Source organism: Maniola jurtina, chromosome 4 (assembly GCF_905333055.1).
Source record: "Maniola jurtina chromosome 4, ilManJurt1.1, whole genome shotgun sequence".
In the NCBI taxonomy this organism is placed as follows: domain Eukaryota; kingdom Metazoa; phylum Arthropoda; class Insecta; order Lepidoptera; family Nymphalidae; genus Maniola; species Maniola jurtina.
In genome coordinates, this window is record NC_060032.1 from 6,010,893 (window position 1) to 6,034,539 (window position 23,647).

A 23,647-nucleotide genomic window follows, 5' to 3' on the forward strand; every position below is an offset into this window, starting at 1 on the left:
TTAATATCTGGAGCGATTATAATTATTATAGTCATTGTATCCTCTGTCACCGCCCCCTTGCCTATCCCTCCGATCATATGGACGATCCCCTTGTCTATCTCTCCGATCATATTGATGATCCCCTTGTCTGTCTCTTCGATCATATGGATGAAAACGTCTGTTGTTGCGCCGGTCATTTCTACGACCAGAGTTGTTAGAGGCCTGCCAAAAATTCTCCATTATAGGTGGTATGGATGGTGATCTATTAAAAACTTTCATGTATTCTTCATCCTTTTCAGTAAAACGATCTTTTAACTCTTCTTCACACTTAGCTAAAAATTCTTTGTCTTCTATAGATAGCTCGGCATCCATATTTATATTAAACTATGTACGGGTATGTAAGAAGGGAGTTTGTAACTGAAAATAAAATTACCTGATATTAATAATAAGGTTCTTTATGGACATCATTTTTATAAACAATCTTCATAGACCAGAGATTCATATAGGATTCATTCATCATTGTGTGCTCATAATGAAAACATGAATTAACTTTAACATGAATGAAATGTTAAACATGTAAGGCTGGGTTACCCTGTCTCTATCTTATAGTACATCATCACTTATTACCAGGCGATATAATTGTAACCAAGTGCTAACTTTTCATTTAATAAAAAATATGGGTACATTGGTAAAGCAACATGTCAATGTACCCTGGTAATCAGTCACCATTTTTTAAAGCACTTTTGAAGATGTTAAAAGGCGCATGAACCCCACACCAATATCTAAGTAATCTGTGTACACACTCAAGCATACAAAATCTTCACTTTTTAAAATATGAGCTACTATATAAGTATGAGCTTTGCCTATCTGGAGTTTCGTAATATCTTTGTATTTTATTTGTAATAAATAAGACTTGTTGATAAATAAGAAGGCCATAATTATTCCATAAATGTTGATGTTTATCTCTATTTTATATTATTATTATTAATCATTAATGCAATATCTTAAACCTAACAACACTTATCACAAGCCATACTGATTAAAAGTTGATAACAGAAAGCACACACACCAATGGATGGAAACCAACAAATCGGACAGGCCACAACATAATCCCAACAATAGTCATAAACAAAAGAATTTTCAAAATATTTACAATTTTCACTGATTATGTTAGTTAATATAAGGCCGAAAAATTGGTCTGTAGAATAAATTGTTGTCAGACTGTCAATCTGAAACATCCAACCAAGAAAGGCTCCACATTCAGGGCAAAAACATGGTTTCATGACATAATCAGGAAACCATAATTCATCATCTTCCCACTGTAATCACAGTAATATTGGGCTTAGTATGGGTTAAGTTCATATTCACAGTTAAAATTTTATAAACCCTATAATATCACATATTTTACTGAAATTATTCATGAACTTGAGATTATTTCCTAGAAGTAACGAAACAGAAAAAATTGTCAAGGATATTAATGTTTTTTTTCTCATCTGGCTTTACATAGGATATTCATTTATTAATTATTCTGACTCTTATCAGGAAACTGGTATTCTTATTCAAAAATATGATAAGGCTTGGTTGAGCATCTAGATTTTAGATAAGACACTGGCCACATACATCTCCTTTCCCAAGGCAACTGGATTTACTTGATGTAATAACAGGATATCGCCAAAATATATCCTGCACTAGAATTTGTACCAATACATCTTTCCTGTTAAATATTGTGTCGCTAAAAGAATATTGTGATGCAGCACTGGACTTTGATATGATGGTATCAGATGTTAATATCTGAGAACCACATTCTCGACACAAAATATTTTCTGAAATAACAAATAAATTCGGAATAAGCATTGTACAAGGTTATATCGGTATTGTTTGTAACAATTAGGCCTTACCGGTTTTATTCACTTTCGCAACAGGATTATTGACCTCTACAGAACAGCAACTCACAAAAAGAAGCGTAAAAATAATACAAAACATTACTTAAAAAACAATTTTATTTACAACAAGACCAAAAGACCGTACTACCCGCACTCCGTGCCACCGACCAGAAACACCAGAAACAAAAGCTCCGTGCATACTTATACTCTTTGCTCACAGCACAGAGTATAGAATACTTTTTTTTTTTCTCTCGTCTGGCTTTACAAAGATAAGCCAATGTCAAGTTTGTAGTAATTTGTAACTAGTTAATTAAACTATACAAGTATGGACCCCGTCTGTGCCGGTGCTCGCCAACATGCGCACGGCACCCCCTCAGAGCACTTTCCAGTCAGTTTTAACAAAAAAAAACACAGCAAAAAGGCAGAGCACGCCCGCCAGCTAACACCAACACAGACGAAGTCCAGAATACTTTTTACGTTGCCCCACACTGTCTTAGTGCTCCCATCATTGATAAGCTATAAGTTATTGGTCTGTGCCACTTTCCTTTACAAAGTAAAACTCTGTGTATACAGCACATAGGTAATGAACACTTGCTGATCGCAGCAAAAGTGTTCATTAAACATTAGGTACCTATTCTGTGAAACTCTGTGTCTATAAACAAAAAAGCTAAAACCCAGAGCCATTAAAACAGTTTTAAAAAAATATACAGACAAAAGAACTCTGTGGTGTTTGGGAGTTTGCCGCAAGTGTCTGGCAGCACCAGCACCATAAGTTGGCCACAGACTATTAACATATAAAACACAGTTGGCAACACTGGCTTCGTCGCTCGCGCGCATTTGCTAGCAAATGTCAAAGTTGTTTATTGTTAGGTTATTTTTTTTTTATAGAAATGAATAAAATAAAAATGTTTAGAGCGTGAATATTTAAAATAAAAAGTTCAAAATCTTAGTTTTAATTCGCTGCAATCGAACCTGTGTCCGGCGTTGATACTGCGGTGCAAAAAGACCTACTGGATTTTAGCTGTCAAAAAGTACGCGAATATTTGTTGCGTAGGATTTATGCATAATGTTCTCGCACAATGTATGACGATGATAACATTACCTCTACTCCTAAGCGATGCGCGCTAACAGAGGTTACGAATGCTTCAAGTTACGTCTCCCCGACTGCTAACCTCAAGTTGTTGACCAATGTTGCCTTGCAGTACCCCACGCCGCCACCTAGTACGGCGCATCGCAAGGAGAAATCTTTGCAAATATTATGTGACAAGTACGTAAATTCTAAAAATTCTGTAGCAAATATCAATGCAGTTAGCATGAGAATAAAGAATTAAGTGAAGGATCTCGTGTTGCCACGCGATTGGTTTGTCAATCAACCTTTGTTTTGCATGTAGTAGGAATGTCCAGTACCTATGCTCAGAGATTCCCCTTCACTTTCATTTAAGTCTTTTTACCTGGTGCCAACTGTACACTTAGTTTACTAAAAGTACACACAATGTAAGGCTGAGCACATAATGTATAATATTTAGGCATATATTTTTTTAGATTTCTCAATCTCTACCCACTTCATGGAAATGGCACTGTGGAAATACAGTTGGATAGCACAGCAGCCCGGCTAGGTGTGGAAAAACGGAGAATGTATGACATAATAAATATTCTGGAAGCCATGCAATGTGCAGTGCACAAGAGGAAAAACACTTATCTTTGGCATGGAGGAACACGCCTCAACTCATTCTTGAAGATGTTAAAAAGGCAGGGAGAAAATCTGAGGTTGTCGGAGGCTCTCAGAGGCAAAGCTCCTAAGCCGCCAGCTCCTAAACATAAGACTCTTGGAGTTTTAGCACAACGGTTTTTGATGCTTTTCTTAGTCGAACCACCTGTGAGTATCACTACCATATTATAAATGTGAAAATATGTTTGTTTGCTGATTTGTCCTGTAATCAAATTGCAACAGGTTGATGTGATTTTTTGCATGGATATATTTAAAGATGTGGAGAGCGAATTAGGCTACTGTGTATCGTCAAAAATCAAATTATTCCCACAGGATTTTTAAAAATCTAAATTCATACAGAGAAAATTGCTAGCATCATCTAGTATTGTTATAATAATGACCATTAGGTTTTGTGTTTAAATAGCTTGTTGCAAACTTTAAAAGATAATAAAGAAAGAAATCAATATTTTTTGAAAGGTTAGGAAAGGAATGTGTATAAAATATATTTGAAATATGTAGATAGAAAATTGGTTTAAAAATTATGCCCTAATGTTAAAAATCTTCTTTTTAGAATACCCTTATTAACTTGGAGATGGCTGTTGGTGTACTCATTGACACTTCAAGTAAAAGCAAATCAACCCTGTCGCCTGAGCAGCTGGACCGCCAACACAAGTCTAAAGTGAGGAGGCTCTATGATATCGCTAATGTCTTAATTTCAATTGGTCTCATAGAAAAGGTATCCGGTAATTTAATATTAAAGAAACCAGTATTTAAATATGTTGGGCCATATAAAATTAAAAAGTCTGAGAAAATAATTGTGTACACACCATCACCATTAACTCCATTGTCAGTATTACACACGCAGCAACTGCTGACTCCTTGTCAAGTGTATGCTGGCAAGTCAAAACGGAAGTTAGAGTTCACAACACCAAACACTAGTAGCACTGAACGGCTCGGTGTAACTACTCCTCCACACACTCCATCACACAAGTGGGATGAAATTTTGCTGGTGGCAGACATGGAACTGACTAGAATTAACAATGGAATCACATTGTAATTATTTATAACTGTGGATAATATTTTTTAGTGACAGTTAGTATATCCTACTACTAATAAATAATAGAAGTACATAAATTAATATGATATGAAAAGCATGACAAACAAAAAACATTGGGAAACTAATAATATAATGTTGATTTCTTATAAGAATGAAGAGTAGGTAATAGTTTAAAGATTATCTTTAAAGTATAACTGATAAGCTAACTGCTACAGTTTTGTTTATGAAATATGCTTGCCATTTATGTGTATTCATTGGCAAACATGATTGAGTCTGTCTATGTGAATTCACTGACTTGACTGAACATTATTTAAGTTAAAAATATTGGCAAACATACTTGTCTTCCAGTGGATATATAAGAAACAAGTGCAGAAAGTTAAATATGGTTACATTGTAATTTTATTTTATTGTATTGTTGCTGAGAACAGAAGTTTATTTTTGTCACAGACATCTTTGTGCAATTAATCTTTAATGTATATAATCCAAAAATCTTTAAAATTATTTTGTTACAAAGACAACATATTATAATATTATAGTATAAAAGTTATGTACAAGAAGTCTACAGATATATACATTTTTAAAAATTTGATCAAATAATATTATAAGTAGGGCTATGTTAAACTAATTAAAAAATATATATTAAATGTTATTTTTCATGCCCATTTGTAATATGTATAAATTAGGTAACAAGATTTTTTATTAAGTTATGAAAAAATTACAAATCATTTTCCTGGTAGCCCTATATCTAGCATGTAAATTTATTTGTAAACCAATATTAATACAAACATTACAATAATAAAGCATTGTTATGTTAACTTCAAACTTCGTTTTTGTAATTTTATCTTTTTTAAAAGTGTTTATATTAATGTTTGGACTAAAGAATGAAAATGTATGCATTTATAACTTTCATCTTTAATAGGTAGTTATTACAATGAATTTTATAACAAAGTTGCTTTTATTTTATATTTGTTCTAAGTTATATGTAATAAATAAATAATGAATTATATTTCAATATTTTATTCATTGTTACTCTTGCGTTTTGATAAATAGTAGGTATACTGGTAATAATAAACAGTTTTACATCTTCTGGATCAACTACTATTAAATCAATTTTCATTCTAATAAGTATACACACATATACATAATACTTTAAGTCCATCATAAAAAATAAGTCTGCACCACTAAATGTAGAAAAATAATTGTTATAGTATACTAAATAAATAAAAAATAGCTAAAACAGGAAATATTAAAAACAAATAAGAATGTTTAATAATATTTATTTAATAAAATAAGTTTTAACATTATCTAATATTACTGAATTTGTCAGCTTTTCGATTGCAATTCAATATCTACAACTTAACTTAAAGTTTATAAATTACATCAAAATATTTTTTTATTTACAATTTTAATAATAAATATACATATCTCCAAATAAAATTTGTATTAATTATAAATGTAGCGCCAGCAGTACTTACATTATTGAGTTATAATTTTTACATTAATTTTGTAGAGGTGTAAAAGTAACGAAAACGAGCGTACCCGTATGCATTCGTTACTATAACAATTAGTACTCGTTACTTTCGTATCGTTACTCGTTACTTTTGATACCACGTAAGATGAACGAATCGAGTCGTATTGCGTACGACAGTATGATGTCGCGGCGTCCGCGTCGCAACATTCGTAATTTGTAGAAAACATACTTAGGTCTACATTACATACAAAGCTGCGTAAGGTGCATTTTCTCACTTTTCCGTATTTTGAACCAGACGTGTGTTTAAGTTATTCTCAATTTAGTTTGATTTAATAAGTGTAGAACTACAAGTGAACTGTTGACGGAATCTACTAAAATATTAAAAAAAATTACCTTGAGCTTGAGCTTATGTTAAATATCTATACTAATAAATAAAATTAGAGTGTCTATCTACAATTTCGAAATAACTGTCTCATTATTAAGCTCATATGGTTATTTGAACGATACCATAACAGAATCGTACGTTTTTAAAATTTTAACAATAAACTAAACAAACATCGGTTTTTGTAACGTACGTTTTTAAATTCACTGAATGAGCGCGCCTGCGCGTAAAACATACGGTTAGCAAACATTTCAATACACGTATCTACGGTACTTGCGTGAACCGAAACAGTGTAGGAACGGCCATACGACGAAAAGTGCGAGTAACGAGATGCATTTGTGAGTAACGATTCGGTACTCGGTACTAGATGGCGCACCCGTTACTCAGTAACGAATACATACGGTTCGCTACAGCTCTATAATTTTGATTAATACAATATGATATTTGAAATAATTGACTTACGGCTGATTTTCCAATCATCAATCTAAAGCATATCTAAAGAATATAGAGGTTTTGACAGTTTTTGTACAGGAAATCTGTCTAAACGTCAAATTAATAATCTGGTGATTGAAAATATTTTAATTGTGCAATTTGAATAGTCATAGCTTAGTTTTAATAAAATAAAAAGCAATTTATTGATATCTACCTGATACAAAATAGTTATCTATCTACAGTCACCATTCTATTTCTTTATTTTTGCAAAAAATCTGATATTTTTATGGAAGTAAAGTTTTTATTTGAGCTGTTTAGTTTCACACATTTCTCAGTAGGTTTGATTTTGAAATAACATCCTTAACCGCATAAGGAATGCACCGGAACGATTTTAGATTGGGTATTAAAATACATAATATAATAATAGTGAATCTCACTTAGGGCGGATTATTCAATCGTCAAATAACTTTTATCTGAAAAATGACAGTTCGACTAATCTAATATAAATAAATTTGTATACAAAAATTGTCAAAATTTCCAATTTATTCCTCAGATAAAAATTATTTGATGATTGAAAAATCAGCCCTTAATAATTTAATAACATAACTAATAATCTTCACAATCAACTTTGTAGAACAATTATTTTTAATTGGTCACAAAGTTTAAATTGAATCTGATGTACGATGCGGTAACGCATATAAGACGAACGCAGAAACATTAATTTTATCTAAACCAATAATAAAAACGTAAATTCTCACATAACATGATCAAATTACCTATGAAGACTATAATATACTCTCAGAAGGTATAAAAGTCAACTAGCGCGATTTAGGTTACTACTAGCGCCATCTAGTAGCAGTAGTAATAAGATTATGGTCTTCTGGTTACAAAATAGGGATTGGAATCGCCATTAACGCCAATTTGTATTATGGAAAAGATATGTCTTTGTGATCGCTATTTTTATGTCAACCGCGGCTTTGGCTGAGTCTCGGTGAAGTCGTTCCTGCGTAACCAGCCCACTTTTTCAACATTCGTAACGCGTAATCAGTACTAACTAAGTTCAAATTGAGATGAACAAGTTTTTGATTAGGTACTAAGCTTAGGTATGTGTGTGTGAGTCAAGGGGTGGGTGGTGGAGGGGAGGTAGAGCGGCAGGTGGTGTCACACTTGCTCGATCATCGGGAACTGCTCGGGGTCGTCCGTCGGCGGCAACGCTTCTGCGTCGAAGAAGCTCGCGTGGAGGGCTACCACAGTTACCGTTGCTCCTGGGTGTGAATAGCAATTTTTTAAATAACTGGCTACTAATATCGTTGTAGGTATAAATTATGTCACAATTCCACCATTATAAGTTGAAAGCACTTTTGACTGATTTTTTGCAGTAAAAATTTTGACCCGATAAGAGCTATGGAAAAGACAGCACTTAGTTTAAAGCTAAATTAGCACAGTATGAACCAGAGAAAACAGCAGCTTAAGGCTATTCCAAGGTAGTATTTTGGGCCCTATATTCTTCTTGCTCTACATTAACAACGGTATATAAATGTATAATATTACTAACTAATGATAGGAAATTTTAATGAAATGCTACCAAATGAAGTATGACAATAGTCAATATTTATATGTAATCATTTAACATCGTGACCCACCTGCTCATTTGCTCGCTATTTTAACAGAAAAATCTTACCTAGCACCCAAAACAGCACAGCTCCGGCTCCGGCGAGCCAGCACAGAGCCATAGATCCTGCCGCTGCCACTGCGTACTGCTGGGTTTTCGTCAGCTCCCAACTGCCGATCTACATGTGTGATAGGAAGTTTTGTTCAGAAAGAAAATAGGGAAATAAGAAAATAGATTAGCCTAAGACTAGACAAGAGTTGGGAGCGCAAGGCATAAGGCGTACGTCATAGGTAGAATCCAGAGTAAAGCGTGTGCTAAGCACCTGCTAACAAAGCTGGGTGCAGTGTAGGTCATAGAGGCGTGAATGCACTGCTTACCCTAGTCTGCTTTATGCTCATTTTAAGGCTACCATATCTTCAGAGAAAAAAGAACCCTTATAGGGTCACTTCGTTGTATGTCTGTAGTGTCTGTCAAGACCTGACAAAGGAATCAAAACTTATAGGGTACTTCTGTTGATCTGAATCATGAAAGGCAAGGAGCAATGTTTTATAGTATAAAGTATTGCCGGCCCACTACTGAGCACGGTCTCACCTCAGAATGGGAAGAGTTTATTACATAAGCTACCACACTGGCCCAGTGCGGATCGGCAGATTCCACACACCTTTGAGAACATTATGGAGAACTCAGGCATGCAGATTTCCCGCGATGTTTCTTTCACATTACTCTGAACAATTAGAGGTGCGTGCCCGAAATCGAACCCACGACCACCCGAATAGGAGGCGAACGTCTTAACCACTAGGCTATAGCGGGTCACAGCTCATTGGAACTAATAGCAGGAAAAAGATAGTAATGATTTAAGCAAAGGAATAACTTACTTTTGGCTGAAAAGCAAAAATAAAAGCAGCTTACTGTACAGACTAGAGTTTAAATATTAGGTATTTAAAATGATGATTAATAAAAATGAATTCAGTAACACACCTTCCAAGTATTAGGTCCTGATGTTAACTTCCTGTAGCCAAAAAAACTTGCTACCATTGCTATTAGTAGCAAAGGCGATGTGATTCTGAAATATAAACAGATTCATATTTTAGCATTAAGTGCTTATATTCACAGTTCACAATGATAAAAAAATTACATTATATTGATTGACAATAAAGTTTTTAGCAAGGCTTGGCTTGCAATGGAAATAGTAGGAAGGGTTTTTTGAAAGTTTTAAGCAATGAGACCATATCCTATGTCTCCTGGCAGTTGTAATAAAAGAAACTGTATGATGTTCACACAGTTGATCGAAACAACTCAAAAAAAGTACATTCTGTTCAACTGCTCACTTTAACAGATCAGGAATGTAATTTTTTGTTCTGTTAGACTTATAGTGAGACTAGCTGATTCCCGCGACTTCGTTCGCACTTCGCGTGGATGTAGGTTTTTTTAAAATCCCGTTTAGATTTTCGGGATAAAAAGTAGCCTATGTGCTAATCTAAGGTATAATTTATCTCCATTCTAAATTTCAGCCCAATCCGTCCAGTAGTTTTTGCGTGAAGGAGTAACAAACATATACACACACTCACACACACACATACACACTAACTTTCGCCTTTATAATATTAGTGTGGTTGTGGAACAATCCGAAAAAATCTTCGAAATTAAATGTACCCATTGTCTCTACAAGTATAATGATCTATAACATAAGATTCCATCTTAAAACTGCTTATAATTTAAAACCCTTTATTGATACTCACAAACAGTAAGCAAACAGTCCCAAAAATATCATAAGGTAATTGGCTTGAAAATGTTCCACATTTCGATAAAATCTTCGTGATAATCTTGGTATGGAAGCTGGAACCTGCAAAATCAATGTTTCTTTTATATTAATAACTAGCTGATACCCGCGACTTCTTTCGCGTGGATGTAGTTTTTTAAAAATCCCGTGGGAACTCTTTGATTTTCCGGGATTAAAAGTATCCTATGTGCTAATCCAGAGTATAATCTATCTCCATTGTAAATTTCAGCCCAATCCGTCCAGTAGTTTTTGCGTGAAGGAGAAACAAACATACACACACACACATACAAACTTTCGCCTTTATAATATTAAGTGTGATAGTGTGATGTCAGAAAATATATAAATAACTCCATAAGGTTAATATTAATAATTATTGGTTGAATGTGTCAGGATAAAATAGTAGTAGTAATAGTTCTAATATTATACCTACCACATTCTGGTAAATAAAATTTATTTCTGTTTCATGCATTGACCATAAACCTTTATCAATTTAAATAAACAAATTAATAATCACCTTAAAATTCTCAGTGGCTACAAATTGTGTCCATGGCCGGCGTGTATTCAACACGCCCATCACCAGAGCAGGTGCTGCTCCACTGCGGACATGTTGAAGCAACCTGCACAGTACCAAGTACCTACTCTATTAACACCTCACAGGGGGTAATGCAAAAAAAATCAAACAATAGGGATGATGACTACTAGTCAAATCAGCAATTGAATATCTACTGTGTTGAAGTGGACTAACTTGGAAGTGGTATGGCCCAAAGGCAGAGGCAATTTAGTTTCATGTTCTTTTTCCATTAAATTATTTCCTATTTTGGCAAATGTGAAAACCTGAAGAAAATGGTTTTGCACATTACTGATATAATAAAATAGGTACCTAATAGAGTAAGTAGATTGAATCTACAGCAAAGCAAGTTTAAATTAAACAAGAAATGGGTTATGGGTATGGGTTATGGTTTTACCTTAGTAAGTAATGATTTTAATAACTAAGGACCCAATCATGGAAGTAATATTAGGTACCTTACATAGGTAATTATCTATGAGACATTCAACATAATTCATGAAAACAAATGAAAAAACTGGAGCAACAAACAACACACATTTTTGTTTTGGGTGCTTTGGGTATTAGTAAAACTTACAATTCCATTTCATTGACATACTTTAGAAATCCTTTCTTTTCTGTAGTTGCATTAATTTCACCGGAAATTTCAATGTTCACATTATCAGCCATATTAAACTCTTGTTTAGAAAATGGAATTTGTATTTTCAATTTTGTTGTGGATTTCACTTTTCTTTCCGTAACGCAAGCAAACACAGATAACTTAAAGTACCAAGCAACTGTCAAAAGTCTAGTCCAGTCATTGCATGTCACTAATTCTTATAAACGAACACAGGTACAAATAAAGGACTGAAATACTCATTTCCATGGTTCTATTATGCAAAACTTTTTTAATATTAGTGCATCTTGGAGTAACATTTAAATGGATTTCTAAAAATGTCTGCTATTCTGATAGATACCAAACCAATGTTACCCGTTTCTAACAGCCGGGCCTAGTTCATGTCGCGGTGTTGTCTTTTGATAGCGTACCGGAAACGTGTTTGGCTTTGGATTTTCAAACAGGATGTAGAATTTATTTGCGTCATTTCATGGCTGGCAGATGGCTGGCTTTGGGAGCTTGAGCTTGATTTACTTTTGTTACGAAAGAGAGCTGGGTTTTCTTTGAAAGTGGCGATTTCTGTCAGATTGCCTTTTATTTACATGTTGGTGTGCTTTATTCGATAATGTCAAGATGAAGTGGTGTTAGTTGCGGTAAAGTTATAATGTTTTCGATTTAGAAGGTGCAATATCAGTCTGCCAAAACAAAATGAACGACGGGGACTGGATATGCAGCGATCCGAATTGTGGTAATATAAACTTCGCTCGTCGGTCTTCTTGCTACCGCTGCAATAAAGAAAGGCCCGAGGCAGCGAAGCCCTCTAAAAAGAAACTCGGGACGGAGATAGGAAAATCTGCAGCCGAGAAATCACGCGGACTTTTTAACGCCGACGACTGGCAGTGCAACAAATGTGCAAATGTGAACTGGGCCCGGCGTCCGACTTGCAATGTGTGCAATGCACCAAAGTTTGGCGAAGTGAGACACACCTATTACTTACTATAGTTATGTGATATTGAATAAAAAATTTTATTGTTTACTAATTACCTATTTATAATGTTTTAGGTTGAAGCCCGCACAGGATACGGCGGAGGCTACAATGAGCGCGGTGTAGTAGAGTACCGAAGAAGGGAGTCTTCTTCTGACGATGAATATGATGAATTTGGAAGAAAAAAACGGAAGCGAAAGGCTGATTTTGATGACAAGGTATGCACTATGCATGTTAATTATTTCTATTATTATTTTATACATTTCATTTTTTTAATACTGATCTAACATAAACAAATGGTAATAACAATATTTTGTTAAAAAAGTGGCAGATAAAGGAATTTCCAAGCTAAGAAGATGTATTTTACTAAGTGAAATAAATTTTGAAGCACATCATTACTAAAGTGGAGATAATTTTTCCTGCCTTCAGGTTGGCATCACTGAAGGACCTGTTAACAAAATTTTGCCACCAAGAATGCTGCAGAAGGGAAAAATGGACCCTGTTAAGCCAGTACCAGCGCCAAGTGGCTCTTTGCAGGCTAACAAACAGACAGACAAAGTCAGTGGCAGTCTTAGTGATGGCTCAGTATGTGAACTTCCTCCACTCAACAGAGTAGCATTCAAGAGAAATCATTATAATTCTTATTATTACAATGTCAACAAAACAATTCCACAAGACCATACCAATCCATATAGAGGTAATGGCATCCAGCGTAAACGTTTTACTAGCATGGGTGACAAGGATCATACTGGCTCCTCTGGTTATGAGACTGGTTCGAAGAAGGGCAAAAGTGAGAGTGTGTCGCCTGCTTTAAAATCTTACAATCCAGTCATGGAAAATAGAGTTTCTTCTACTAACAATGATGTGGTCTACAAGTTCACAGGGTCAACACCATCCGAAGATTTTGAAGTGACTTATTCAGTTAAAGAAAGAGTTACAGCAGCTGCTTATGCTATTGTGTATAATAATTGCAAAATGAGTACTCAAAAATTTGAATCAATGTATGACAAACCGGCACCTGACTTTAAAACGATTTTTGCTTGGAGACAAAAACTTTTATATACAGGTTGCCTAGTTGATGGCCACTTAGAAACACAGAAAAGGGATGTGGAAAAGCCTGTATCTACTGAAACAACAAAATGTGAAAACAAACCAAAAATTTGTCAGAAACTGCCTAACCCTGAAGAAATTCCTATAGTATCAGAGAGTGAAGATGACTCTCCTAAAGCAACTGATGATAATAAACAGTCTTCCTTTATTGGAAGACAAAGAAGTGTTAGTATTGAAACTTTAAATAATACCAGAGTGGAAAATGAGCCTAGAGCTGCCAGTGGCTCCATAAGCACTTTGGATGACAGGGGATCCCAAGGAGGGAGTCAATCAGCTTCATCACATCCTAGGTCCAGATCTACTTCTTGTGACAGTCAAGATTCCAACTATCCTGAATCTGACTTAGAGAAAACAGATAATAAAGTTGGTAAAAGAAAGAGCCCATCTGTAAAGTCAAATAATACAAGACAATCAGTTCAGGAGTCATCAGATTCTGAGTCAGTGTCTTACAATAGTGAGGAAGTCGATTTTAGATCTAGAATTTTTGGAGAAAGAAAAACTAGGCGTAAAGTAAAAAAGCGTTCTGTCCCTATTCCTCCAGTTAATAATAATTATGTACCCAGTGAAAGTCACTCTTTTCAAGGATATAGCACAGTCAAGCCCGTTGAGCAATCACCGTTAACAACAGGGAATATTTACACAATGAATTTACAAAATATGGGTATCAAACCTAAGCACCATGAAAATCTACACGACACTGATGGATGTTCTATTGAATATGTACCTACAAGGTTGGCAGCAACTGCTAAAAGAAATTACCAAAATTTTAAAGATAATGTAAAGAAAAAGGGATTTTGGGCTAAAGCAAATGGAAATACATTTTCCAACAATAAACCGCGATCACCACAATTAGTAAAAGGTACCTGCAATGAAAAGACTAGGATCAATAATTATTCATGTGAGCCAAAAGGATATACTTCTACAGCTCGTCCATTAGTTGTCAATCAAATGGAATCCACACCACGCCCATTAGCTGTCAACCGAATTGAGACCACACCGGTTGTCAATCAAATTGAGACCACTCCACGTCCACTTGTTGCCAATCAAATTGAGTTGAAATCACGCCCATTGACTGTCAATCAAATTGAGACTACACCACGTCCACTGATTACCAACTTTATTGAGTCTAAACCACGTCTATTGACAGTCAATCAAATCGAGACCACACCATGTCCACTCATTGTCAACCAAATTGAGTCTAAACCACGCCCACTGGCTGTCAACCAAATTGAGTCTAAACCACGTCCATTGGTTGTCAACCAAATTGAGTCTAAACCACGTCCATTGGTTGTCAACCAAATTGAGTCTAAACCACGTCCATTGGTTGTCAATCAAATTGAGATCACACCACATACATTGGTTACCAATCAAATTGAGACCACACCACGTCCACTGGCTGTCAACCAAACTGAGGATTTCACAAAAGATGTATTAGAAACTAATGTGCCAGTAGATCAGTACCTGCCATTTGATAAGCCATTAGAAACGGTAGTAACATGCGATTTCTCTAAACCACCTCCAGTGGTTGACCTGAACACCTCCAGTGTCTTTGAGATGGTGCAGTCTAGTTCAGCAGTGAAAACTAGAAGTATTATGGATATTTTTAACTCCAATGAACAGACTGAAGGAAGTCCAGAAAGGAGCAATGATATAAAAAAGTTTGATAGTGTGCGAAAAATGTATGAAACTAAATGGGATGAGGACGACGATGCCCTTTACCAAATTTCAGATCCAGTTGATCTACAACCTTCCGACACACATGATAGGTGCACCCCATCACCTAGTGTTGGATCTCTCCGAATCCAAAGTCCTGTGACAAACATGTTGTATGCTACAAGTGATGAAAGCCCCGCTAAACCAACAAACGTAGATTTCATGAAAGGTACCTTACTAGGTTTATTGCAGGACTTGCAAGATGGAATTGATATTAAAATCTCTGATAAAGTCCCTTGTTATACTGACAATTTTGTTCACACTCCACAAAAGGAATCCAATGAAAATGTTAACAAGTTCCAACAGCAACAAACAAAAGTGATAGACATAACTCCACCATTGCCCTTGGAACCTATTCCTATGGATATAGAAGAAGAAATGAGATGTATGTCTAACGAACGAGAAGAATTACCTACTGTTAACAAGCCTAAAACGATTAGTCCATCAAAAAAAGTACATGTACTGGAATCCATAACAATCAAACCATCGAACCTTCCAAATAACACCTATATTACTAATAATTTAGACCAAGAAACAAGTTTGCATAAATTGCCAGTAGTTATTGAACAGCCAAAACAAAATGTGGCACCACGAAATGTTGTGCAGTCTGAAACAATCACACCTGGTATTCATAATCTGCCTCAATTAGATTTTTCAAATTTATTATCTGGAATTAACACAAATGCAATTATGTTAGCTCTTCAAAATTTGCAGCAGTTTTCACAACAACCTAGTGATAGTTCAAATGAGAAGATATGTAGTTCAGGTCAGGAGGATCAACTATGTGAAACTGAGGCTGTGGAAACAATAAACTTAACTAATGATGAGGAATGGGAAAACGAATCCAACCAAGACGAGAGAATAGAAAGAGAGTTAGAGAAGTTAGATGGCAACACGGGTGACACACCTTTTTTAAGTGATATTTTTGACCCTGGTCCAGTCGTTATGCCAGCGAATCTATCTAAGAAGTTGAATATAAATATTAAATCTCTGGAAGAAAAACCCAAAACGCAAACTCCACATTTAAATGAAAATGCGCCTGTGATAGGAAACTTTAAAAGCTTTGCCCTTCCAAAGCCGATTATGTTGAATAGGTTAAAGTTAGCCGTTAAGCAACCTGAAAAGGGCAACAAAGCATGCAATGGAAAACAATCTAAAAGATCCAAAAAGGTGTGTATGATAACTATCATCATGTACTAAGTTTAAAGACATATTTTTAATTCTCACATCATCCCACCTGTAAATATATTCAAGTATTTCATATTATTTTTTTTGTAAGTAAATAAGGTTGTAACAGCAGCCTTTTCATCAAAGATGTGAAAGGATGCATAATGAGCAATCTGTGTGATGTTCACCAATACGATTGTTTAATTTTCATGGATAGCTTAGCACTGATGGAAAAGATTTCAATAAGCTAAGCTAAGAAAAATGCGATTGTATTGGTAGGTTTCAAATATATCCTACTATGCATCCTGGCACATGTCTTCTGAAAGGTTGCCTTAGGTCACGCTCACTGTGCGCGTTTTTTCGTATGAAGTTCGGTCGTGCAAAGGTATGAAAAGACATGATCACTCATGTCTTATGATACGAAAACGCATGCAAAGTGAGCGCGGCTTTAGAACGGGATGACAATATTAACAATATGTCTTTTAAAGCTCTTAACAGTTACTCCATAAATTGAGAATGTATTTTGTTTCAGGGTAAAGCGTCTGGCTCCCAGGGAGCAGAGGGCGGGGCGGAGGATGAAGAGGAGGAGTCGGGGGACGAGGCTGATCTCTCTAAGTATGATCTGTGGGGCAGCGATGGGGAACAGGGCAACTCCTCCAAAATGGGTTAGCGGTGATGCTTTGTGACTTTATATTAAGACAAAAACATTAAACAATTACTTTTACCTTAAGGGGCCAAAGCTAGACAAACAGACTGCACTGCAAGTAACAAGTTGCAGTTGGAATGCAATTTTATTGCTGTTTCATCGCAACTGCCTAACGATAGTGCAGATCGATTATGGCCATTCAATGTGAACTGCATGTGGAATGTGCAGTGAGTTGGCTTCGATGCAGTTGTGTCAACAGCAATAAAACTGCATTTCAACTAATTTTACAGTTGGCTGGCAGTCCGAATGAAGTCAATCTGCCTCGACTTCGAATAAAAACAAGCTATTAATAGAGCCCTTACTAGCCATTTTGCATTTAACAACAAGCGTTGTATTTAAGCCAAGTTCAAGATGTTTTACAACATGGAAACTGCAACTTATTTTTGAAGAACAAATTAGTTTTATTGTTACCTTCTATTTTGCACAAAAAATAAGACCTGCTTACTTTTTTAGAGAGTGAAGAAAAATCGAAAGACGATGAAAACGATGAAGATGATAGACAGAGTCCGTCAGACAAAAACGGGAAATCTGAATCAAAAAGTAAAAAAAGGTAAGCTAGATTTGGGCGATTTTGAGATGGGTGAAAACCTCAAGGGCGCGTCACTGACATGCTAATAGTGCTCCGAGTGCCGATAGATCTAAAAAATGGTTTTAATTTAAAAACTTTTAAGTTCTGTTGGTAGGATATGGAACACCCTTCCAGCATCAGTTTTTCCCCTTCACTTTTAATATAGATAAACCTTCAAGTCAAGAATGAATAGGTATCTTCTAGGTAAGCTCCACATGCCCAATCTTAGGTTGCATGATCACTTACCACCAGGTTTGATTGCAGCCAAGCGCTAGTGTATAAATTAAAAAAAAAATTATACCATTCAATCATCCAAAATCATCATCATCGGCATTGCCTCACGTTAATGAAAAATCTTTACCAACACAACTTACAATGAAAGGTCTCGTACAAGGTTACTTGAATAGAGAACATTTTGACTTTGGTAATTATTATTATTTCAGGATTAGAAGTTCTTCGTCGTCGTCGAGTTCGTCTTCGAGTTCCAGCTCTAGTCACAGCTCTGGACCGGAAGCACCAAAAAACAAGTAACTTTCATATTTTATTTATTTTCTTCCTTGACATAATGACTAGCTCATTTTTCACTATGGGATATTATATTATAGTCTGGTCAAAATAGACATTCAAGGTTACAATAATTCGCATAGAGCTAAAAATTGGTACGAATGTTGGGAATACCATGAACTGTGAAAAGTCACCACTGATCTCACATTTGCAAAAAATGAATGTTTGAGGTCAAAGTTCACAAAAATTGGTGTTTTGCATTTTCCAGCTAAATAGTATCATAAAATAGGTTACACAAAAAATTGTAGATCATAATTTTTTTTTTTAAATAACCATTCCTGAGATTTTATTGTGATGCTAGATAGATAGATAGATAGATAGAACACTTTATTGCACACAAAAACACATATAAAGGAACACAACACAGAAAGAAGAAAACAGAAAAAACAATTGTGTGCAAAGGCGGCCTTATTGCTTGGAGCAATCTCTACCAGGCAACCTTTGATATTGTGATTCTAAAAGTTTACCTTCAAAGAATCGCTATATCTCAGGAATATTAATTAGTATAGATTTACAGTCTTATTCATAAAAATTTATAGAAGCTTTATTAGCTTGTTATAAGCAAAGTTCTCAAAAACATCTTTCATAAACGTTCAATAGTGCTATAATGCTCTTAAAGTATTCAATAGCGGCTCCATAACTTATAACAGGCTCAACCCTACTATAAACCCTTAATAAAGAACAACATGGCCGCCGTCTTGTCTTCAGATGACAGCTGATAATTTGATTGAAGTGTAGTTAATAATTATTTTCGTTGATGCTAGTGTCATTGCATTGTAGTTTGTAATTATTTGTACGTAATTTATTATTATCATATCAAAGTATCATAATGCAAGCTCTGCAAGCTATAGCCGCCATCGAGAATGTCGAAAACCCTACACGTCGCCGTCGTCAGAAGGTGTACCAGAAGAGATTTGACCCGTTTTCTTTGCCGGATATCGAGTTTAAACGGCGATACCGCTTCAGTAAAGATACCGCAAGGTTTATTATTAATCTCGTCAGGCAAGATTTGCAACTCGATTCAAGAGGCTGTGGTACTTCACCAGAGTTGCAAGTTTTAACTGCTATAAGATGCTGGGGACGTCGTGAAGTAAGTTCCTACTTAATTTCGAAGTTTCTATTCATGTACTTAATTATTCCTTTTATATGTGATTTCTTCTAACATGTACTTTTTGTCTAGGTTCAAGAAGATGGGGGAGATTTACATGGGTTGTCTCAACCAACTGTAAGCCGCATTTGTGCCAGAGTAGCTCGCGCGATAGCTCGGCACTCAGCGACTTATATTAAAATGCCTCAGACTCTGATAGAACAACAAACAGTTATCAGAGAATTTCAAGAAATCAGGAATTTTCCTTCTGTACTGGGCTGCATTGACTGTACTCATATTAAAATAAAGAAATATGGCGGTGATGCAGCTCAGTACTACATAAATAGAAAAGGCTTTTATTCGATGAATGTCCAGGTACTGTACCTAATACATACTTTTACCTAATAAGTACATGTACAGCAACAAAACCTATAGCATCTCCGTGCTGGACAGACAGGCAGCATTAAGACTCCATGGCCCTAGGTCCTTTACTTTTTTTGTATTAAATGTTTTTTATTTTAAATGCAGACATATTTTTTCAGGTAACTTGTGATGCTAAACTACGCATCAGAGATATTGTTGCCAGATGGCGTGGTAGTACCCACGACTCCCGTATATTTAATGAGTCCACCCTTAAAGAGCGCTTCGAGCGCGGAGACTTTAAGGGGCGACTCTTAGGAGATTCGGGGTACCGCCTGGAAAGATATCTATTCACGCCCATTCTGAGACCTCAAAATGCACGTGAAGAAAATTACAATCGTGCTCAAATTGCTACACGGAACTGTGTAGAACGTTGCTTTGGCGTGTGGAAGCAACGGTTCCAAAGTTTGTTGTATGGAGTCACTGTTCACATGCACAATGTAAAACCTACAATTGTGGCTCTTGCAGTTTTGCATAATATTGCAATAGACCAACAGGACCCTGTTCCAGGTAATTTTTAGTTTAGCATAATTTTTCATCAACATTTATTTGTTAAGCAATATTTTTAACAATTACTAGCTGACGCCCGCGACTTCGTCCGCGTGGATTTAGGTTTTTCGAAATCCTGAATTTTCTTTGCTATAAACCACACGGAGCCCGAGACCTTTCCAACGAATGCAAAACCGTGGAAATCGGTTCGTGCGTTATGGAGTTATAGCGTCAGGAAGGAAAACCCGACTTATTTTTATATAGTAGATTACTTTATTTCAGAAAATGATGGTAATGTCCATATTGTTCAGGAGGATGACTCTGCAGCACATTCGAATGAGGCTGGAAGAGGAAGAATGGGAAATAGTGCTTTTCTGCGTGCGTTTATTGACCAACATTTTAGCTAGTAAATTAATTAAAAAATATGTTATTTTAAAGCATTTTATTTATTTTTTTCATAATATTCAATTTTTTTTTTAATCAAAATTTCTTCTAAATCTAAATTTCGAGCTATCCTTTTCTCATTATCCATTTGAGCTCTGTGGAGCTCTCTCCTGCAATCGATTTCCACGCTTGCGATGGCATTTGCAGCAGCAGATGTCTGTAATATACAAAATATTATAGGTATTTACTTATACTTACTACTAGAGGATGCCCGCGACTTCGTCCGCTTGATTTAGGTTTTTAATGATCCCGTGGGAACTGTTTGATTTTCCAGGATAAAAGTAGCCTATGTCCGTCCCCGGGATATAAGCTGACCCTGTACCAAATTTCGTCAGAATCGGTTCAACTGTTGGGCCATGAAAAGGTAACAGATAGACAGACACACTTTCGCATTTATAAAATTACTAGCTGATGCCCGCGACTTCGTTCGCGTGGATGTAGGTTTTTTAAAATTCCCGTGGGAACTCTTTGATTTTCCAGGATAAAAAGTAGCCTATGTGCTAATCCAGGGTATAATCTATCTCCATTCTAAATTTCAGTCCAATCCGTCCAGTAGTTTTTGCGTGAAGGAGTAACAAACATACACACACACACATACAAACTTTCTGCTTTATAATATTAAGTGTGATATATAGTATGGATGGATTTGTACATTAACAAAAAAAAATGTGTGCTTTGAAGTCAAAAGATGTTTTATGTTCAAATTCCCCATCAATTTTAGGTCTAGATGGATATAAAAGCACTATTTCTGAAACATTTCAAATTCAAAGGCTGCTGCCACTACCTTGATGCTTTTGAATATTTGTTTTACCTTGTTCTCATTTTCTTTTTTTTTATTCTTCTTTTTTCTTATTAAACGATTGGTCAGTGCAGACTCAACCTAGAATAATAATTATTACTTATTAAAATCAACTCATTGGCATAGGAAAGACTTACATATTCAAATTTTTATCAAATACAAATTAATGAATACATGATAAAACCATCCTCATAGTATGTAATTTAATTACTGTAGTTGAGGTTTGGTTATTTATTGTTCTAATGTAATATAATTATTTTTATGAGTGCTCAGTGGTAAAATGGCTATGAAGTACTAACCAGTTGCCAAGTTCAGGGGATGGAAAAAGGAAGAAACCGGTTGCCAAGGAAAAAATTGTGGAAAAACCTGCACCTGCAGCGTAGAATTTTTGGTGAAGTTGATTAACCTGTAGGTACTTGGGCAGCATTCAATATTTACCTTGTTCTCATTTCCTTCTTTTTTCCGCTGGTCATTCTCATTAGTTATAGGTAGGATCTGAATCAATAAAAGTGTGTTAGGTGAAGTTGATGAACCTGTAGGTACTTGTGCAGCATTTGATATGAGCTCATTATGACCTTGTTCTCATTTTCTTGATTTATTTTGCTCATCTCATGATTAGTAGGAGGAGTTGTATGAGGTAGGACCTGAAGCAATAAAAGTGTTATTAAATTGGGATGACTATCAAAATTCATTGATCAACCCATGTTGTTAAATATTAATTTACCTCTTCTGTAATTCCATCCTCCTGATGTACCTCTAAGATGATTTCATCTGGTGACAGCCCTCCAACCTTGACCTGAAATTATATATTACTCATATATATGGATAAAGTACTGTGATAGCCTGTGATAGTGGTTAGGACGTCCACCTCCTAATCAGAGTCAGGGGTTCAATCACAGACACACACCTAACTTTTCAGAGTTATGTGCATTTTAAATAATTAAATATCACTTGACATCATGAGGAAACCTGCATGCTTGAGAGTTCTCCATAATGTCCTCAAAGATGTGTGAAGTCTGCCATTGTGCACTTGGCCAACGTGGTAGTCTATGGCCAAACCCTGAGAGGAGATCCATGCTCTGTAGTGAGTCAGCGATGGGTTGATTATGATGATGATGATATATGGATGTGAGAGTACAGACTGAAACACTAGAAAACTATTTGATAACAAATAATATCCTAATTAAGTTGTATTAAGTACATGAACTAGCAACTAAGACATAATAATAAAGATGTATAATATCTCTCACAACAACGAGACTTATAAGTTACTTCATTAACATGAAAAGACCCTTGTCACCAATGTTCGGATCATAAACCTACACAATATATTGTAAAACATTCACCTGATTGATTTGATCAGAATCAAATTCATTTGTGTCGATCACAAATTCATTGGGAAGCCATGCACTGATGTCTTCACTCTTTAGAGGGTCCAACTGTGGCGGTGGGCCGCCACCTGTAGCAATGATTTGCTTCCGCTCTAATGATTTTAATCGTTTTTCGTGCATCTTAATGATGCCCCATTGTGATTTTAGCTGTGGAAGGATACGTTTGCTCCCCTTACACATACTGTTAAAACTGTGAACAATAATATTATGACATGTAATGTTTATTTACAAGTATAATGCATTGTATTGATTTTAACAACACCATAATTAGATACCTATTTAACAAATCTGCCCACGCTGCCTGCTTTTTGGAATTAGTGTTAGTGTCCGTGTTTTTGTTTTCAATCACAGCCACCCTCTCCCTGACCAACTCCATTAATAAATACTACGGAAAGAAATAAACACGTAAATATATATAAAAAAAGGAAGTACACCGAATACACACTTGTGTAGATTGTAGAGAACTGCTGTAGGTACTAACCTTGTCTTCACTTAACCAATTCTCACTTCTTTCTCTCTTTTTAGCCACTTTTCTTCCTGTTTCCATTTTTAATTAAGTTATAAACAAAACTCCGAACGATAATATCCAAATGATCCAACCTATCCTCCTGACAGTTGACACTTTTGACGGTATACAAATGTCACACATGCGTCACTTTTTGTCACAGAGCCCAGCATGAGCCCAGTATTTTTGGCATTTTGTCTATGAATTCATCAGAACGACAACATAATAAAGCGAA

At 35.6% G+C, this 23,647-nt stretch overlaps 7 protein-coding genes across 12 annotated transcripts in view; 3 read left to right on the forward strand and 4 right to left on the reverse strand.

Moving 5' to 3' along the window:
- LOC123864632 (RNA guanine-N7 methyltransferase activating subunit) lies at positions 1–351 on the reverse strand. The gene has a single exon (XM_045905221.1). It carries the CDS (start codon positions 349–351, stop codon positions 1–3), a length of 351 nt encoding a protein of 116 aa, XP_045761177.1.
- On the reverse strand, positions 248–2,032 carry LOC123864548. The gene is made up of 4 exons (XM_045905091.1): positions 1,878–2,032; positions 1,600–1,802; positions 1,133–1,298; positions 248–396 (listed from the first exon to the last, which is right to left on the reverse strand). Exons 1-4 carry the CDS (start codon positions 1,960–1,962, stop codon positions 359–361), a joined length of 492 nt encoding a protein of 163 aa, XP_045761047.1. The 5' UTR covers positions 1,963–2,032; the 3' UTR covers positions 248–358.
- Positions 1,878–23,647, reverse strand: part of LOC123864547 (prenylated Rab acceptor protein 1) — a 27,292-nt gene continuing 5,522 nt past the window's right edge. Inside the window, exons 2-8 of one of the 3 annotated variants that reach the window (XM_045905090.1) lie at positions 11,468–11,544; positions 10,819–10,921; positions 10,264–10,367; positions 9,503–9,587; positions 8,594–8,702; positions 7,550–8,177; positions 1,878–1,964 (exon numbers count right to left, since the gene is read on the reverse strand). In XM_045905090.1, coding sequence (XP_045761046.1) covers positions 8,074–8,177; positions 8,594–8,702; positions 9,503–9,587; positions 10,264–10,367; positions 10,819–10,921; positions 11,468–11,538 — 576 coding nt within the window. In that variant the 5' untranslated portion in view covers positions 11,539–11,544 and the 3' untranslated portion in view covers positions 1,878–1,964; positions 7,550–8,073. Of the gene's footprint in view, positions 1,965–7,549; positions 8,178–8,593; positions 8,703–9,502; positions 9,588–10,263; positions 10,368–10,818; positions 10,922–11,446; positions 11,640–23,647 lie in introns of those variants that run through there. The other 2 variants (XM_045905087.1, XM_045905089.1) reach the window with 2 other exon arrangements.
- LOC123864543 (transcription factor E2F7-like) lies at positions 2,671–5,633 on the forward strand. Its single transcript, XM_045905078.1, has 3 exons — positions 2,671–3,129; positions 3,405–3,738; positions 4,142–5,633. Exons 1-3 carry the CDS (start codon positions 2,942–2,944, stop codon positions 4,625–4,627), a joined length of 1,008 nt encoding a protein of 335 aa, XP_045761034.1. The 5' UTR covers positions 2,671–2,941; the 3' UTR covers positions 4,628–5,633.
- The window catches only part of LOC123864536, an 18,782-nt gene continuing 7,081 nt past the window's right edge, over positions 11,947–23,647 (forward strand). Inside the window, exons 1-6 of the mRNA XM_045905033.1 lie at positions 11,947–12,439; positions 12,527–12,667; positions 12,879–16,442; positions 16,972–17,104; positions 17,599–17,695; positions 18,157–18,240. Of these exons, the coding sequence (XP_045760989.1) occupies positions 12,173–12,439; positions 12,527–12,667; positions 12,879–16,442; positions 16,972–17,104; positions 17,599–17,695; positions 18,157–18,240 (4,286 nt within the window). The 5' untranslated portion in view covers positions 11,947–12,172. The remainder of the gene's footprint in view (positions 12,440–12,526; positions 12,668–12,878; positions 16,443–16,971; positions 17,105–17,598; positions 17,696–18,156; positions 18,241–23,647) is intronic.
- LOC123864542 (putative nuclease HARBI1) lies at positions 18,813–20,689 on the forward strand. The gene is made up of 4 exons (XM_045905077.1): positions 18,813–19,367; positions 19,458–19,739; positions 19,907–20,294; positions 20,556–20,689. The coding sequence occupies exons 1-4, from the start codon at positions 19,107–19,109 to the stop codon at positions 20,678–20,680; spliced, it is 1,056 nt and encodes a 351-aa protein (XP_045761033.1). The 5' UTR covers positions 18,813–19,106; the 3' UTR covers positions 20,681–20,689.
- On the reverse strand, positions 20,716–23,541 carry LOC123864545. Of its 4 annotated transcripts, XM_045905083.1 has the most exons (8): positions 23,389–23,541; positions 23,183–23,292; positions 22,863–23,097; positions 22,241–22,312; positions 22,092–22,160; positions 21,955–22,011; positions 21,529–21,597; positions 20,716–20,874 (listed from the first exon to the last, which is right to left on the reverse strand). In XM_045905083.1, exons 1-8 carry the CDS (start codon positions 23,452–23,454, stop codon positions 20,716–20,718), a joined length of 837 nt encoding a protein of 278 aa, XP_045761039.1. In that variant the 5' UTR covers positions 23,455–23,541. The 4 variants fall into 4 exon arrangements, with proteins under 4 accessions (XP_045761039.1, XP_045761041.1, XP_045761040.1 ...); XM_045905085.1 differs by lacking the exon at positions 22,092–22,160 and having other exon boundaries at positions 23,389–23,540; XM_045905084.1 differs by lacking the exon at positions 21,955–22,011 and having other exon boundaries at positions 23,389–23,540.